Genomic DNA, 17,486 nt, shown 5'->3' with positions numbered 1-17,486 from the left:
ATCCTTCAATGTTTCGTGCCTGCTAAGTCACTTCAGTCGTGTCCGACTCTGCGATCCCATGGACTGTAGCCCGCCAGGCTCCTCTGTCCATGGGATTCTCCAGGCAAGAACACTGGAGTGGGTTGCCATTTCCTCCTCCAGGGAATCTTCCCAACCCAGAGATCTAACCAACGTCTCTTACATCTCCTGCACTGGCAGGCGGCTTCCTTACCACTAGCGCCACTGGTGGGAAGCCAATCATTCAATGTTACAGAGAGTTTAAAAGCTGTAGAAGCACTCCAACACAGTAACATTTGAAACCACGGCTACCAGCAAATATGAAGACTTTCAACCAAATAAGATGGATCCCTTTTAAAACTGTTAAAATCCTTGTTTGAAAACATCCCAACCAAGGAAGACTATATAACTGAACTGAAATTTTCTGTCAAATCAGGGATGTGCCCCCACCCACTCCCTTCAAAAGAAAATAGTACAAATACTCCATCCTGGGAAGGGGGGGACTTTTGAACTTACCGTCTCAGAACAGGAGAACTTGGATGATATATGGAAATTGATGAGGTCCTCACCGACGAGAACGTACGACACCCCATAGCCGTCATCAGCAACCTATAGAAAAGCACGTTCAAACTGAACTTGGGGGAAATTCCCTGGTGGTCCAGTGCTTAGGGCTCCGCACCTAAACTGCAGGGGACATGGGTTCGATCCCTGGTCAGGGAATAAGATCCCACATACATGTGGCATGGTGAGTGAATGAATCAACAGAACCGTGGAAATGAGGCCACAGGCAAAGGGGATTTCGGACCTTTAATGAGATTGCCATTCATACTGGCATGAATAACCGGTAGGAGCTCCTTCAGCGCGGGCGCTCAGAGCTGACACAGCCCCGGTGCTTGCTGTTCTGTGAACTCAGACGCCCGGCCACTTACCGGCCCAAAGCCCCCTCCACTCGACACGTAGTCCGGATTCCTATCCAAATTGAACAGCTCCACCTGCTGGGGAGGGGTCTGGCTGGTGGATAATCTCCAAGGCTCAGATAGGACCTGGGGAGTTAAACAAGGCGACGTTCTAATGGCACTTCCCAGCTCCATCCTCTTCTGTCCCCAAGGAGCCCAGGAGATGAGGAAAGGCTTGCTCAGTGTTTGGACTGTTTCAGGCACCAGAAGGCTATGTCCCTGGGGGCCTTGCTGGCTCTCGGGGCAGGGGTTCTTCGGAGAGGGATGGAGCAGGTGAGGACACCTGGACTACAGAGGCAAACACTGGCTGATGGGGTCCTGGCAGAAAAGGTGGCAGATACAGGGAGTAAGATTTGGAATGGAGCAGCCGTGTGCTGGAGCAGACTGGTACCAGCTCTCCTAAGCTGACGGTCAAACTTCCAGGAATTTTCCAAGCTGCCTGTTAAACACAGCCACTGTTAAATAATTAAATTTTATAAACATAAAAGTAAAGCAACTATATTAAAAATGAAAGAAGTAAATACTCAGAGCTCAGGACTTCCCTGGCTATGCAATGGTTATGGCCCTGGGCTCCCACTGCAGGAAGCACAGGTTTCAATTCTTGGTCAGAGCACTAGATCCCACATGCTCTGCAGGGTGGTTAAAAAAAAAAAAAAACAAAAACACCTCAGAGTTCATCAGTTCAGTTCAGTTCAGTCGCTCAGTCGTGTCCGACTCTTTCCGACTCCATGAACAGCCGCAGGCCAGACCTTCCTGTCTACCAGCTTCCAGAGCTTGCTCAAACTCATGTCAATGGAGTCGGTGATGCCATCCAACTATCTCATCCTCTGTCGTCCCCGTCTCCTCCTGCCTTCAATCTTTCCGAGCATCAGGGTCTTTTCCAGTGAGTCTGTTCTTTTCATCAGGTGGCCAAAGGATTGGAGCTTCAGCTTTAGCATCAGTCCTTCAGGCTCATCACTTGATAATTATTTTAGTACAAGCATGGTTTTTCCAGTAGTCATGTACAGATGTGACAGTCAGACCATAAAGAAGACTTTGCACTGAAGAATTGATGCTTTTGAACTGTGGTGCTGGAAAAGACTCTTGAGAGTCCCCTGGACTGCAAGGAGATTAAACCAGTCAATCCTAAAGGAAATCAACCCTGAATATTCACTGGAAGGACTGATGCTGAAGCTCCAATACTTTGGCCACCTAGTGTGAAAAGCTGACTCAATCAGTGGAGACCCTGATGCTGGGAAAGATTGAGGGCAGGAGGAGAAGGGGGCAACAGAGGATGAGATGGTTGGATGGCATCACCGACTCAATGGACATGAGTTTGAGCAAACTCCAGGAGACAGTGGAGGACAGAGGAGCCTGGTGTGCTGTAGTCCATGGGGTTGCAAGGAGTCTGATGTGACTTGGCGACTAAACAACAATGGCATCCCAGGGGCTGAAGAAATGTGGCTCAGATTTTCCAGCATGAGGACCGCTGTGCCCTGGAACCCATCTGTTAGACCAGCTCTGACTGGCAAAGCTGTACTGTTTTACTAAGTTTTGTCCTAAGATTGACTAAGTTTAGTTTAGCCAAGAAAGCCAAGTGGGCAGCACAAAAGGACCTCACCTCCTTCAGGAAAGGGGAGTCGACCGCAAGGTACTTGGATACGACGTAGAGGCAGAAGAGGTGGCGGTCGATCCCCGCGCCGGTCATCGCCAGGCGGTACAGAAGCTGATGCTTCTCAGACGCGATCTTGAACAACTTGAGCTTCTGTTCAACCTGAAATAACAAAGCACGGGCAGTTTCAGGTCGTGCACCATGGTCTAAGCTCCAAGATGACGGTCACAGGCCCTTCTCCCCAGTGGTCCAAAAGGGTGCTGAGACAGCAGGCCACTGGTGGGGCGGGCAGGGGGTCTGGGTGGTCTTTGGGTGGTTGCCAAGGCAACCTGACAGAAACGCCACTGGCCAGCTGCCCCCACCCCAGATTCCTGCTGCGAGGCTGTGGAGGGGACAGGCTGTTGGAGAGGCAGTTTCAGGATCCTGTGTGCTGCCCACTGGGCGTCATTTCACCTTTCACACAAATGAGACGACTAAATAAGTAGGAAAGTGCCAGCCTCCACGTCTCATCGTGTGGAATGAAGCCCCTTTCCTCCCAGGGGGCTGCGACACTCCTGCGGGCCTTTAAATAACCTTCCAGGGTGGTCTGTCAGCTCGGCGAAACAGAGCTTCTGGGGCCTACAGGTCAGACCCGAAAAGGCTGCTCCAGGTTCTTTAGGACCCTGTCGGTCGATCTCAGAACAAGGAGACACAAGCCCTTCGGTGGACGTGGAGGCCCGTTCACTCCAGACACGGCCCTCAGGCTGTTCTGGAGGCAGCCAGTGACAGATAAGAGCCAACTGTGATGAGACCTGCCGAGCTCCTCCCATCGGAACCGACAGCCTTTCCAGGAAGGAGCTCCCCAGAGCGGAGCAAAAGCCCGGGCATGTCCCCTCGGGGGTCAGCACACCCGGACAGGACAGGCCTCAGCCCCTCACTGGGTGTGTGGTCAGCAGTGTGCCAGAATCAGCTAAGTGTCTGTTCCTTTATCTATCAAAAACGAACTGATAATGCTTCATGGGCCACCGCCAGGACTGTCAAAGGCAATGCACAGAAAAACCCCGAGCCCCGAGCCTGCTCGGGGGGCTTCAGTGTGGGCAATGGGCTTCAGGAACCCCGGGCAGAAGCTGTCTGTGTGGAACTTCCCTGGTGGTCTAGTGGTTAAGAATCCACGCTCCCAACGCAGGAGTTGTGGGTTAAATCCCTGGTCAGAGAACTAAGATCTCACGTGCCGTGTGTGTCAACAAAAACCAGTAATAATAATAATAAAATAAGAAGGCACCCATGGATGGTCACCATTTTCTCGGCCAGACACCGACTATGAGCGCTGTCCTGCCCCACCGCCCTCCCATTCCTGTATTCACCGGCTGTGCACCGCTCTGATTTAAAGACTCTGAGGGGGCCCTCCCTGGGGGTCCAGTGGCTATGAGTTTCCCGTGCAGGGAGCCCAGGTTTGACACCCGGTCCACAATTAGATCGCATATGCCACAACTAAAGATCTCGCACGACTCAACTAAGACCTGGTATAGCCAAATAATAAAAAATAAATGAATGTTAAAGACTCCTATGAAGTATAACCTCACTTGTAGAAGTTACAGAATAACAGGATGGATGCAAACATGAACCTTTGTGTCTGTCCAGATGGTTGCCTTTTAATAATCTCTGTCCTCCCGAGACGGGTAGAGGGAAGGAAGGAGATGCCGGACACGGACTTGCTGGAGAAGGATGCGTGGGATTTAATCAGGGAAGCCTGCATGTCAACCTCGGGTGTCATCCTCTGGACAGCAGAGACGGCCCCTTGGGGGCTGTCCTCCTCCTGGCCGGGCGGAACCTACCGTCTGTGTGGGGTCCACCATGGCCAGCACGAAGTTGCACGACTCACTGGTGCACGAACGCACAGTCTCCGTTCTGCCCTCTCGGAAGAGCCGCGTCATGGAGGCCTCGTAGGTGAGGGAAAACTTACCCATGTCCTGGGAAAGGAAAAATACTTTAACACAAGGCTGGGCGTGTTGACAAAGACATCAAAGGGGAACGGTTCAAGTCAGCCGGGAAAAGCAGACACCATCGTCAGAGGCAGTTTTTAGTCATTGTCAGTTTTTACACGGGCTTATGCAGCAGGCAGGTGGAAATGTCACTAGCTTTGAAAGGGGTGGGAGGGTCCAGGTTTCTGTGTCCAGATGCGACTGGTGCCATGACCCGGTTTCTGGATCTCACACACCTGCCTGAGTGCAGACGCAGTATTAGGAAGAATACGGTACAGGACTGGGAACTGCATGCAGGAGCTGGGAATTACTTAACTCCAGGTCTGGAAGGTCCTCCTCCGAGGGGGCAGGAAGTGGGTGGGTGGCCAGTGCCTGCAGCACAGAGAGCCCCCAACACCGGCCATTAGACAAGAGGGAGAGAAAGCAGGAGGGAATGGCTGGCAGTCGCTGAGGGGAGCAGACGGGGGTCTTTTTAGAACATTCACTTTCTTGGTGAAATAAGGAAGTTCACTTCCTAAGAGAGAGGATGGAGGGGAGGTGCTGGGAGTCAGCAAAAGGGTATGAGACAGGCTCTGGGGGTGGAGACAGTGGGTGGTCTGGGACCACCGAAGTCAGGGCTCATGAATTAAAAAGATGAGCTGCAGTTTGTTGGGGGGAGTGTTTCTCGGGCTCTGTCAGCTTCTCGGTGCAGCATCAAAGCAGGCAGACTTGGACTGACCCGGGGGTGTGTCTGCTGTGCTTGGGGCTCTAGGGCAGAGGTCGGGGTGATCTAGGCAAAAAGGGAGGCGAGACAGACAGGTAGAGGGCAGGGCAGGATGGAGACTGCGATGAGGAACGCTGGTGTCGGGGCCAGAGAGGAGACAGGCTGATGGGAACAGCTGGGAGATGCGCGGACGGTTCCGCAAGCGCCCGGGACACAGGTGGCCGGGGATGACGAGGACAGGCACCCGTCCACGGGAGCTCGGGCCGGCCCAGCACCCGTGCTGCGGGCGGAAACCACCTGCAAAGCCCCAGCTCGAAGACGACCAGGCTCCCCACGGGGACGGGAGAGTGCTGAGCAGCAGACTGTGGGCCCAGGTTACTTCTGACCAGACAACGTCCTGCTGGGCATTTGGGTCCTGGTGGCCCCAGGGTGACAGCAGACACCTGCAATAGGCCGATACTGTTCATTCAGGAGCTGGCAAGGCTGAACTTCTGGTGTGCAGTCCAGACCTGTGAGCAGCCTGGCTGGGTGGGCTCTTTACCCCCAAGGCTGGTCGGCTGACTTAACATTGGCTGTCCCCCCACCCTGCATGGTCAGGGAGGAAGCCAGATGGCCATGGGTTCTGAATGCCATCCCAGCCTCCAGTGGGCACCCCCAGGACCCAGCACAAAGACCCGCCAGCTCATAATCTACTCATCCTTTAACACACTGGCTATTACATTTCTCTTGGATGGGGTCTGAGAGGTTCTAACCCCTCATCTGGCCTACAGAGCTGAACTAAGGTCATTTTACCAAATATGCCTTTCAGAGAATTCCCTATAGGAGGGGAGCTTACTATCGGGGGCTTTCCCAGGGTCTTGTCATAAAGCACTGGGGAGCCTGGAAGGAAGAAGGGGATGAGGAAAAAGTATAAACGTGCTATTTTAATCATTTAATACAGGTTAACTTGGGGTGTATGATGCAACAATTTATTTGAAGTCAACTTTCCAACATCAAACTTTAACCGTGTAAGTGGTCAGTGCAATCATGCATTACACCCACAATTTTTTAGTGACCATCTAAAAACCTCATGGCCAATGCACTGAATATTAGTGTACTCAGACCCCAAGCCGGGTTATGGCTATACCCACTTAACCTGCTACGACCAGCCACTACCTCACCATCGGAAGAGTGGCCACCGCCAAAACATCTCCAGTGTCTAACCAGCAGGATCAAAAGACAAAGTCTATAAAGATATTAACACACACAGTGTGAGAATACAAACCTTTTGCATACTTGGATTGCTGCCCTGGAGCTAACTGTTGGGGTTGGTGGCATTTAGGGGGACCTTTCACCTCCGTTTTCCAAGTAAGAAATAAATATGACCCCAAAACAGGAAGCCAATAGCTATAGCCGAGAATTATGACTACGGCCCAAGGTCTTCATTAAATCTGTTGTTCAATATGTGTTTACTGATGCCTCTTCCACGGCGGCGATCATGCTCCTGGCACTGGGATGCGGTGGCAAAGGAGACATATCACATCCCTGCCCATCTCCAACATTCCAGGAGGAGAGAGGAAGGATGAGCACACACCTGACGTCACGGAGTGACAGGTGCAACGCACAGAAATAACGCACGGTCGGGGAAGAGTGTAATGGGAGGAGCCTTATTTATTTGTTTTCAACTTTTTTCAGTTTTTGGCTGCGCTGCACAGAATGTGGGATCTTACTGCCCAGACCAGGGCTCAAACCTGAACCCCTTGCATTTGAAGTACAGTCTTAATCACTGCATCACCAGGGAAACCCCAGTAGGGCTCTTTTAAATAGGACATCTAAGCAACCCCACCTTGGTCTGGGAGGCAGCGAGGACTTCCCTGGCAGTCCAGAAGCTAAGACTCAGTGCTTCCAATGCAGGGCATGTGGTTTCTATCCCTGGTCAGAGAACCAAGATCCTGTATGATGCAAAGCCAAAAAAACTATTAAAAAAAACCTGGGAGTTATTAATTGCCAGTGCAGAGCAAGTGCAAAGGTCCTGTGGTAGAAATGAGTCCGGCAGATTCAAAAGCAGCAAAAGGAGAGAACAGGTCCAGAGTGGCACCAGAGGTCAGTATAAAGACCAGATCAAGGGTGACTGACCCTGGGGATGTGTAAACTTGGATGAAAAATACGCAAAATTTTTTAATTTCACAAAAGTGAAATACAGCATTTAGAAGCGGAGGCAACAAATCTCAAGAGTTATGAGCAGTGCCTGTGATGCTGAATAGAAAAAAAATCGCAGCTATTTTCACGTCAAATTACGGCGGCTCAATGGTAAAGACTGCCTGCGCTGTGGCAGACCTGGGTTCTATCCTGCATTGGGAAGATACCCATGGCAACCCACTCCAGTTTCTTGCCTGGAGAGTCCCCATGGACAGAGGAGCCCGAAGGGCTACAGTCCACAGGGTCACAGGGAGTCAGACACGACTGAGTGACTAAGCACACAGCATGTGGTTATTGCAGATACCCCAAAATAGCATCTAAGCTTATCACTGCTTCAAAGTTAAAGGCACTTATCAGACCTGCTGCTTGAAAGTCAGTGCATGAACAATTACATCTAGGGCTTCCCTGGTGGCTCAGTGGTAAAGAATCCACCCGCCAATGCCGGAGACACGGGTTTGATCCTTGATCCAGGAAGATCCCACATGCCGTGGAGCCGCTAAGCCTCTGCATCGCAACTACCGAGCTTGTGCTCTAGAGCTTGGGAGCCACAACTACTGTGCCCACGTGCCACAATAACTGAAGTGCCCACACCCTAGAGGCCGTGCCACACGACCAGAGAGGCCACCGTGATGAGAAACCCGCGCACCACAACTCGAGAAAAGCCCAAGGAGCAAAGACTCAGCACAGCCAAACATAATAAAATGAATAAGATCATATCCAAAAACAACAATCACATCTACTGCACCACAAAAGGACGCTTACTATTTTGACACCTGCGTGTTATTAATTGGTTACTTTTGTAACCCTGCGTATTTCATTTTATGCTTTCTAAACATCATTCTGAGAAGGGATCCCCAAGGCTTTCTCCAACTGCCCAAGGGGTCCAAGGCACAAAGAAGGTTAGATGGCTGGAGCAGAACCCCCCACAGGGCCTATCCAGAACATCTGGATTTGTGCAGCAGCCCCCGTGAGGCCCTCCAGCCCACAGCTGGGCAGACAGGTCTGACTGTGAGTGCCACCGTGAAGTCTGTTCCTAACAGAGCTGGCCTTCCAACAGGTGTGCAGGAAGGAACTTTTGAATGGAGGAGTCTGCTTTAAACTATTAATAGACTTTGGTCAATCATTTTTAATAGACTGAGTGCCACGCGAAGAATTGGTGGAGGGGTGGGGGACCAAGAATGAAATTCTGGCTGTTTCTAGCCAGAGTGCAAAGAATAAACATAACTGCTTGGGTTATTAAAACAAATAATCAGAGTCAAATAAACTGTTATGTGATTCCATGAAACTGTTCTGGCACCAAAACTATAATGTGTTAATCACTATAAGGTTCTGGTTTCTATATTTTCAGCTTTGAAAGAGCAAGTCTCCACCTCACCCTGCCCCATCTCCACCTGACAACCTTTCCTTTTCAAAATATTACCGGTTATTCTCAAATGTTAGCCCTCCATTTGAACTTGAAGGTAAGCCAGCCCAGCCCTTCTCCCAAAGTCTTCTGCGGACCTCTGACGAGGCTCACAGTGCACGTGTGAACCGGGGACATTCATCTCGAAGGTGCTGAGACTCTCTGTCCAAAACCACAGCCTTCCCTCCCTCTCCGAGGGTCCATTCCTTCTCCTAGGCTCTGGGTCTTTTTCCCAAAGGTCCTGTCTGCTTTATAAATAGAGGCGTGGGGGAATCCCAGGTTTTTACTTCTAGTTCGTATCACATTTTCCTACGATGTCTCCCACTTGACTATCACAGCTAAAAGACAAATATGCTGGTCTTTGTATAATTCTGCACCAGACCTCCTTACTGAGCGTGCTTCCTAACATAAAAGCTTTCCCACCCACTCCACCGTCTGAGCAGATGTGCGAATATTTCTTCTGCCCAGTGATCCTGTCAGCTGCACTCATGCCCTTTAATGCAAAGACATTCAAGAACAGCCCCTGGAGGTCACTTCATCCTTCCTGCTTTAATGGGGCTGCCTCCAACCTCCACTTTTGAGGAAGACCCTGGCTGCTGGCACACGATGTGATTTACTGTGTTAAGGAGATAGCTTCTATGCTAAGAGTTACTGAGTAGGGATGCTCCATTATGAATGCCTCGTCACAATCTGTCAAAATGACTGGCTTCTTCTCTGAGCTAGTAACATGATTAAATCTATTACTGGATTTACTAATACCAAACCATCTTCCTGCTGCTGGTGTTAACTATTACTGGCGGCTGTATTTTCCCGATACTGCTTGATGCTATTTGCTATTACCTTATTTAGATTTTTTGCATTTGCATTTGTGAGCAAAACTGGTCCGTGGCTGTCTTTTTTCGTGCATCCATCAGCTGTATTAGAGTCTATCTGAAGTACAGTTGTGGCCCATCGGTTGTCATTTATCTGATACTAACACTGCCTCTTGTGCTGTCCTCCATCTGTTTATCTTCCTGACCTGAGTTATAGAGCAGTCGAAGCTACTGTCCCCAGGCTGTCCCCAGGACCCATTCCTGACTCCAGTATCACCTTGGCAGCTGGTCAGCTCAGCTCTTGGAGTGAACCCCGATTTTCTCAGCCGGTAAAATGGGCCAACTGTAGAGACTTGTTTGTGAGGAGGCTGTGAGAGCTGTGTGCGTAGCACACTGAGACCAGCGCCCGGCACAGAGCAGAATCCACACAGCAGAGCCACTGTCCAGAAATGCTGCCCTGCATCTGTGTGCAACCCTCAAGCTTTGGAGACAGAAATTCTCCATTAAAGCCAGGACATATCTTGACCCAATGCGACAATGACTTCCACTGCCCCTGGAAACCAGGGCCACACTTTCAGGTTGGAATGCTCCCTCCTATGCAAAAGAGTCTCACTGAGGTCCTCCAGGGCCCTGGAAACACTACCAGCTTCTGTGCGTACAGGGACCCCACCCATCCCAGAATACCTCCCGTGGGGATAGTGTATCCCCTCCTATGGAAAAGGATGTCAAGGGTCAGAGACCTCCAGTCGCCTGCCCTAAGTAGTTCTGCTTTCCCAAATCCTAGGACTGGGAACTTACATGTCTGATTCCTGCTTTGTAGAGCGAGGAGATCTCACTTGCCTTCCACCCCCTACATTGTACCTCTCCTCCCGTGTGAAGCAGGATCCCACGACCATCCCAGGCACGACTAGCCCCACGACGGGTCCTCCCCTACTCGCTGGGCGGGCGGCCTTGGGCCTGCGTTCAGGGCCCCCAGGAGTGCTCACCTTGTAATGAGCCAGCTGGAGTGAGAGCTGCACGAAGGCGTCCGGGCTGGTTTTGCATTTCTTGATCAGCCCTTTACCGAAAGTGCGGAATGGGAAGGAGTGGAAATCCACGTCGTTGGCCAGGAGGCTGGCGCTGCTCAGCGAAGTCTCAATGACCTCCTGACACTTGGGGGAAAAGGAGAAAAGGCTTCACTTAATGGGAGGGAAGTTCCGACAGAAGTTGAAGAAAACGCAAGCTGACTCTCAGCACCGCTAACAGACAGACTTGTTGCTCGGAAACACATACATCACGTTTCAGTTCAGTCCAGTCGCTCAGCCGTGTCCGACTCTGCAACCCCATGAACCACAGCACGCCAGGCCTCCCTGTCCATCACCAACTCCCGGAGCTCACTCAGACTCATGTCCATCGAGTTGGTGATGCCATCCAGCCATCTCATTCTCTGTCGTCCCCTTCTCCTCCCGCCCCCAATCCCTCCCAGCATCAGAGTCTTTTCCAGTGAGTCAACTCGTCGCATGAGGTGGCCAAACTATTGGAGTTTCAGCTTTAGCATCAGTCCTTCCAATGAACACCCAGGACTGATCTCCTTTAGAATGGACTGATTGGATCTCCTTGCAGTCCAAGGGACTCTCAAGAGTCTTCTCCAGCACCACAGTTCAAAAGCATCAATTCTTCGGCGATCAGCTTTCTTCACAGCCCAACTCTCACATCCATACATGACCACGGGAAAAACCGTAGCCTTGACTAGACGGACCTTGGTTGGCAAAGTAATGTCTCTGCTTTTTAATATGCTATCTAGGTTGGTCACAACTTTCCTTCCAAGGAGTAAGCGTCTTTTGATTTCATGGCTGCAATCAGCATCCGCAGTGATTTTGGAGCCCAAGAAAATAAATTCTGACACTGTTTCCATTGTTTCCCCAGCTATTTCCCATGAAGTGATGGGACCAGATGCCATGATCTTAGTTTTCTGAATGTTGAGCTTCAAGCCAACCTTTTCACTCTCCTCTTTCACTTTCATCAAGAGGCTTTTTAGTTCCTTTTCACTTTCTGCCATAAGGGTGGTGCCATCTGCGTATCTGAGGTTATTGATATTTCTCCCGGCAATCTTGACTCCAGCTTGTGCTTCTTCCAGTCCAGTAAACATCACGTTTACTTCTTGGTTTTTTCCAATCTTTCTAACCTAAGAGTCGCAGTAAGTTGGTAACATGGCACTGCCCTTCAGCCTCTAAACAGCAATGGGGTGGCCCACAAAGGAGGAAATCCTGGTCCCAGTGGGACCCCCAGAGGGCATTTCAAAGAGTCACAGGTTTTGTTTCATGAGATGCATTCTTGTTATATGCTAGCCATCGAGGGACCAGTTTTAAAAAAGAAATGGACTGGGACCTCCCTGTGGTGCAGTGGTTAAGACTCTGTGCTTCCACTCTAGGGGGTGCAGGCTTGATCCCTGGTTGGGGAACTAGGTTCCCACATACCAATCAGCACAGCCAAAAACAGAAAAAAAAAAACGACATGGACTGTGGGACAGCTGTACAATAGAAGTCAGTCCTCAGCCGTGAGTCATACAAGGAATCTTAAATGCACATGACTAAGGGAAAGAAGTCAGTGAAACAGCTCCACACTATACGATTCCAGCTGTATGACACTCAGGGAAAGGCAATATGATAGAGATGGTGAGACCTGTGCTGTCAGGAGCAAGGCGGGAGACAGGGATGAGCCGGCAGAGGAGAGGTTCTAGGGCAGTGACACTGCTCTGCGTGTCATCAGATCTCTGTCCACACCACAGACACACAGCACCAGGCGTGACAGCAAGCGTGAACCCGAATGTGAGCTGCGAACCTTAGCGATGCTGACGGGTCAGTGCCGCCTCATCGCCTTAACACACGGACCCGCTGGGAGGGACACTGCAGCAGGAGTGGCTGTGCGTGTGAGGACGCAGAGAGCGGGGGAGACCTCTGCACCTTCCACTCGGATTTTGCTGCGAACCTACAAGTGCTCTAAAAACGAAAATCCACCCAAAAAAATCTTTTTAATAAATGGTACATGACTTAGTCAGCTAGAAGGACTCTGTCACACGCTTCCTCAGAAGTCATGCCTCTCTGAGGACCACACATCAGCCACAGGGATGCAGGCTGAACAAAAAGATGCAGACGGATAAGACTTTATAGTACAGATCCAATATTTTCTATGTCAAAAATGACTTCAAAAAAGAAAAAGACTTCTCAGGCCCTGGGAATTCCTGCTTGGCTTTGATTTGGTATTTCCAGCCATAAAATTCCTTCCCCAAAGGGCTTCCACGGAGTGGACTGCATTGGAGAAGACTCAGAGGAACAAAAATGACAAATTAGTGACCGAGGGCACTTCAACTCCAAAGGAACGATTTCGATGTTCACTTTTTCATTGTGATGTCTAGCTAAGTTTGAGCTAGGAATTTCACTGACTATCTCAGCCAAAAGCTTTCAGTGAAAGAAGAACTACTGACCGGGGCTCCCAAGGCAATAGCAGCTTCGAGGGCCCAGGAAGAAACGCCCAGACGGACAGATTTGCGTCTTGGGGGCATTCAACTGAGCTCGTGAGCATGCAGGAAGGACCACTGGAAAATTCGACTGTGAGAGTTTAGGCGCGTCTCCCATCCGAGGTAACTGACGAGCATCTGAGGAGTAGGACTTACTTCTTCCGGGATGTCCCACTGCAGCCGGGTGGGGTAAGGAATGTTCGGGTTGGTTTCTCCTTTACAGTGTCCGTCCTCCGTGTAACCCAGCATGAAGCTGTCCGTGGCCATGACGTACTGTCAAAAATAAAGACACATCTGTTAAGTCCGAGATCATCACAGGTAACTGTTATATACAAGTCACCTGACCTCTCAAAACACATCCTCTTCTTTCTAGAAATGCAATCAAGACTTAACCATAACTACTTGCTTAGGGTCTGCTGAGCATTTGACATCCTGTGAACATCCACCTAATGAGGTAGTCTGATCTCTACTTCAGGGGCAACAAAGATGGACCTGGAGAGGTCCGACAGTGTTTGGACAGGTAAGGACAACAGCCAGGATTCAAGCTGAGTGTATGATGTGCAGAAAGTAGCTCAGAGCCTGCTTCTATGTCCTGGCTGTGAGCTAGTACCCTCTGGGTGTTACCCTGATGGATACTAACCCTGTAAGGTAGTAACTGCTGTTCTCACTCGTATAAATGAGAAGACCGCCTCAGCGAGGTGAAGAGTCTGTCCAAGTTCACATTTCTCAGGGAGCCAGGATGTGGGCCCAGGTGTGAATGCTTTCTGTTCACTGGCAGGTAATCTTAAGCCAGTTTATTCAATGGTATTTACTGAGCACCAACTATGAGTCAACCCTGAATATTCACTGAAAGGGCTGATGCTGAAACTGAAGCTCCAGTACTTTGACCACTTGATTTGAAGAGCCAACTCATTGGAAAAGACCCTGATGCTGGGAAAGATTGAGGGCAGGAGGAGAAGGGGGCGACGGAGGATGAGATGGTTGGATGGCATCACCGACTCAATGGACGTGAGTTTGAGCAAACTCCAGGAGATGGTGAAGAACCGGGAAGCCTGGCATGCTGCAGGCCATGGGGTCGCCAAGAGTCAGACACAACTTAGTGACTGAACAACAGCTATGAGTCAGCAATGCTTCTGAGCACCAGTGAACAAAGCAGACAGGAATTTCTGCCTTTCTACAAAAGTTGAAAGATGGCCATGACCAAGCAATTCCACCCTTAGGTGTGTACTCAAAAGAAACGAAAACACATGTTCACATACAACTTGTACGCTGACGTTCACAGAAGCAATGTTGACAGCAGTAAAAAAGCGAAAAGAACCCACAAGTCCATCAAGTTATGAACAGATAAAATATGGCATTATCATGGGAAAGAATACTATTCAGCCATCAAAAGGAACGAAGCCCCAGTGGTTAGGATTCTGGACTCGCACTGCTGTGGGCCAGGTTCAATCCCCGGTTGGGGAACTGAGATCCCAAAACTAATTTAAAAAAAGGAATGAAGCCCTATAGAACAATATAGATGAATCCTGAAAACATTAGCCAGATACACAAGACCACGTACTGTGTTGATTCTATTTCTATGAAGTGGCTAGAACAGGCAGAGACAGAAAGGAGATTAGTGGTTACCAAGGGTTGGGTGGGGTGGGGGTGATGAAAGTGTCCTGGAATGAGACAGTGCTGATGGAAAGAACCACCACACTGAACTGTACCCTTGAAGAGGTGAACTATATGCTTTGTGAATTACATCTGAATTTTTAAGAATAATAAAAATATTTTTTAAAAGGTATTTCTGCCCTCAGGGAGCTTACATTCCAGAGGGGGAAGCAAAATGAACAACAAAAGAGCCCAAGGTCAGATGGTGACACTGTTGGATGGTGAAGTGTAGGGGGGGGCTCATCTCATGCATGTGTGGTCAGTGCCCCTGGAGCTGAGCCTGTGAAGGGGCCCAGCCTAGCTGTGTCTGCTCCGCATCAGAGCCCCCGAGTCCAACACAAACACCAGAAATATACAGAGAGCCAACAGGACTCAGCTTGGACCAGATTTGTTTTTAATTGGCACAGGTGGCATCTTTATACCAGCCCATTAACTGGCCGGGGTGTGGGTCTCCATGTCAACAACATGTGAGTCAGTTCTCATCCACACAGGGAGCATCTCGGCTCCTGTCTGACTCCTGGAGTCACAGGCCGAATGGAAGGTGTGGCTCACCATCCCTGAGCCACTGCCCTCCCCTGCTCATCCGACAGTGTCACCATCTGACCTTGGGCTCTTTTTTTGTCCATTTTGCTTCCCTCACTGGAATGTAAACTCCCCGAGGGCAGAAATACCTTTTAAAAAATATTTTTATTATTTTTTAAAATGTTGTTATTTAAAAAAATCCAGATGTAATTCACAAAGCATATAGTTCACCTCTTCAAGGGGTAGTTCAGTGTGGTTGTTCTTTCCATCACCATTGTCTCATTCCAGGACCCTTTCATCACTTCCATTGGGCAGTCATTGTGTCCATTGGGCAGTTAACAGTTAAACACCACCGCATCCAACTGGTCACCCTAATGTAAGACTAAATCCTTTTATCCTTATCTTATCCAGAGAACTGAAAAAAATAAGCCTGGCCTTGTCAGTATCCTGTAGATTTCTCTACTTGTTAAATGTACCTAATGTGATCCCGACTGCCTATGACTCAGATTTCTTTCACCAAAGTACTGCTCTGATGCTTTTATTACTGGGAGAGTCCTTGGAACAGGGTGTTAATAGGCGTGGACCATTACGAAGTGCAAAGAGACTTAAAGTGTCTCATTTCAACATTCAGCAGTGGTGAAGGGGGTTTGATCTATGACAGATCTTTAGTTGAAAGGATCTCTCAGCCTTTGCTGGCATCAGCAAAGATAAGGGTGATGAAAAAGAGCCTTTTTGACAACTTGGCTACTTTTATCACACGTTAATGTCTTAGGACCACACCGCTGTCTTATAGACTGGAGCAATTTTTTCTTTCCTTTTTAAAGGTTTCCCGGACAGGGGAGCTTGGCATGCTGCAGTCCATGGGCTCAAGAGCTGGACATGACTGAGCGACTGGACACCAACAACGAACAGTGGTGAGGACTCCACACTTCCACTGCAGAGGGCTTGGTTTCGATCCCCAATTGGGGAACTACGATCGCACATTTTACGGCACAGCCAAAAAATAAATAAATGTAAAATATTAGGTGGAGGGAGAGGATGACAGGCTTTGGTGGGTTTTTCAGTAACTTGGTAATTCTAAGAATTAAGCGAAGTGGTAAAAGGCATACTGCACTTTCATAAACCAAGATTTCAATACCCTTGCTTTTATTTGGCCTAAAACTTGGCAGCTTTCAAAATAACTGAGCTTCAGTTCCGCCCTGAAGTCACTGAGTCAGAGCCAAGGCCATCTCATTATTTTGGCCCCTTCAGGATATGACAATAAACGTTTCCATTTAAGGAACCTCAGCCATAAGTTGACAGTGCCAACACCTGCTGAAAACATTATAACTGGACAGATACTACAAAGTTTAATTCAGTCGGGGATTTGGTTTTTCAACAGCAATTTCTACAATCAAGTTAAACTTTCAGATACTCACCTCCCAAAGGTGACCCATGATGGGTGCATCGGCCCAGGAGTGCTCTGCGTTTATGCCCATCTTGCCGTTTTTAAAGATGATAAATGTGAATGATTTATCAAACCACCTGCATGACACAAAAATATTTATGCAACTGACACGTTTACAAAGACAAAAGCAAATCGAGACAACGTGTTTGTTTTCTTATGGATGGCCTCAACTGACTGTATCTACCCCTCCTATGGTTGGTAGAGGTGAACAAATCTCCACAAGTGATAATAAAAATACATACAGAAGGGCCTCCCTGGTGGCTCAGTGGTAAAGAATTCTCCTGCCAACGCAGGAGATACAGGTTTGAGCCCTGGTCTGGGAAGGTCCCAACGTGCCTTAGAGCAAATAAACCCGTGGGCCACAACTATTGACCTGTGCTCTAGAGCCCTGGAGCTGCAACTACTGAGACCTGTGTGCCCTCGAGCCTGTGCTCAGCAACAAGAAGCCACTACAGGGACTTCCCTGGTGGTCCAGTGGCTAGGACTCCGCACTTCCAATGCAGGGGCCCCAGGTTCGATACTTGGTCAGGGAACTAGACCCCACATGCGGCAACGAAGATTTTGCATGCGGCAACTAAAGATCCCATGTGTTGCAACTAAGAACCAGCACAGCCAAATAAATAAATACATCTAAAAAAAGAAGAGAAAGAAGCCACTCCAATGAGAAGACTGAGTACTGCAACTCGTGCTTGCTGCAACTGGAAAGGAGCCGGCGCAGCAACAAAAATCCCAGCACAGCCAAAAATAAATAATTTTTTTTAAAAAGTT

The 17,486-nt window shown here is 49.3% G+C and overlaps 1 protein-coding gene across 3 annotated transcripts in view; it reads right to left on the bottom strand.

Annotated features, from left to right (window-relative positions):
• Positions 1-17,486, bottom strand: part of CPT1A (carnitine palmitoyltransferase 1A) — a 57,911-nt gene that overhangs the window by 4,101 nt on the left and 36,324 nt on the right. For all 3 annotated transcript variants that reach the window (XM_055415321.2, XM_055415323.2, XM_055415322.2), the window contains exons 12-18: positions 16,690-16,795; positions 13,253-13,369; positions 10,587-10,751; positions 4,359-4,493; positions 2,554-2,706; positions 927-1,040; positions 514-606 (exon numbers count right to left, since the gene is read on the bottom strand). In XM_055415321.2, coding sequence (XP_055271296.2) covers positions 514-606; positions 927-1,040; positions 2,554-2,706; positions 4,359-4,493; positions 10,587-10,751; positions 13,253-13,369; positions 16,690-16,795 — 883 coding nt within the window. The remainder of the gene's footprint in view (positions 1-513; positions 607-926; positions 1,041-2,553; positions 2,707-4,358; positions 4,494-10,586; positions 10,752-13,252; positions 13,370-16,689; positions 16,796-17,486) is intronic.

Source organism: Moschus berezovskii, chromosome 25, assembly GCF_049115385.1.
Source record: "Moschus berezovskii isolate FMDL1 chromosome 25, NW_MosBer_1.0, whole genome shotgun sequence".
Lineage (NCBI taxonomy): Eukaryota > Metazoa > Chordata > Mammalia > Artiodactyla > Moschidae > Moschus > Moschus berezovskii.
The sequence above is the reverse complement of the archived record's forward strand: the minus strand, read 5'-3'. Positions and strand labels throughout refer to the sequence as shown.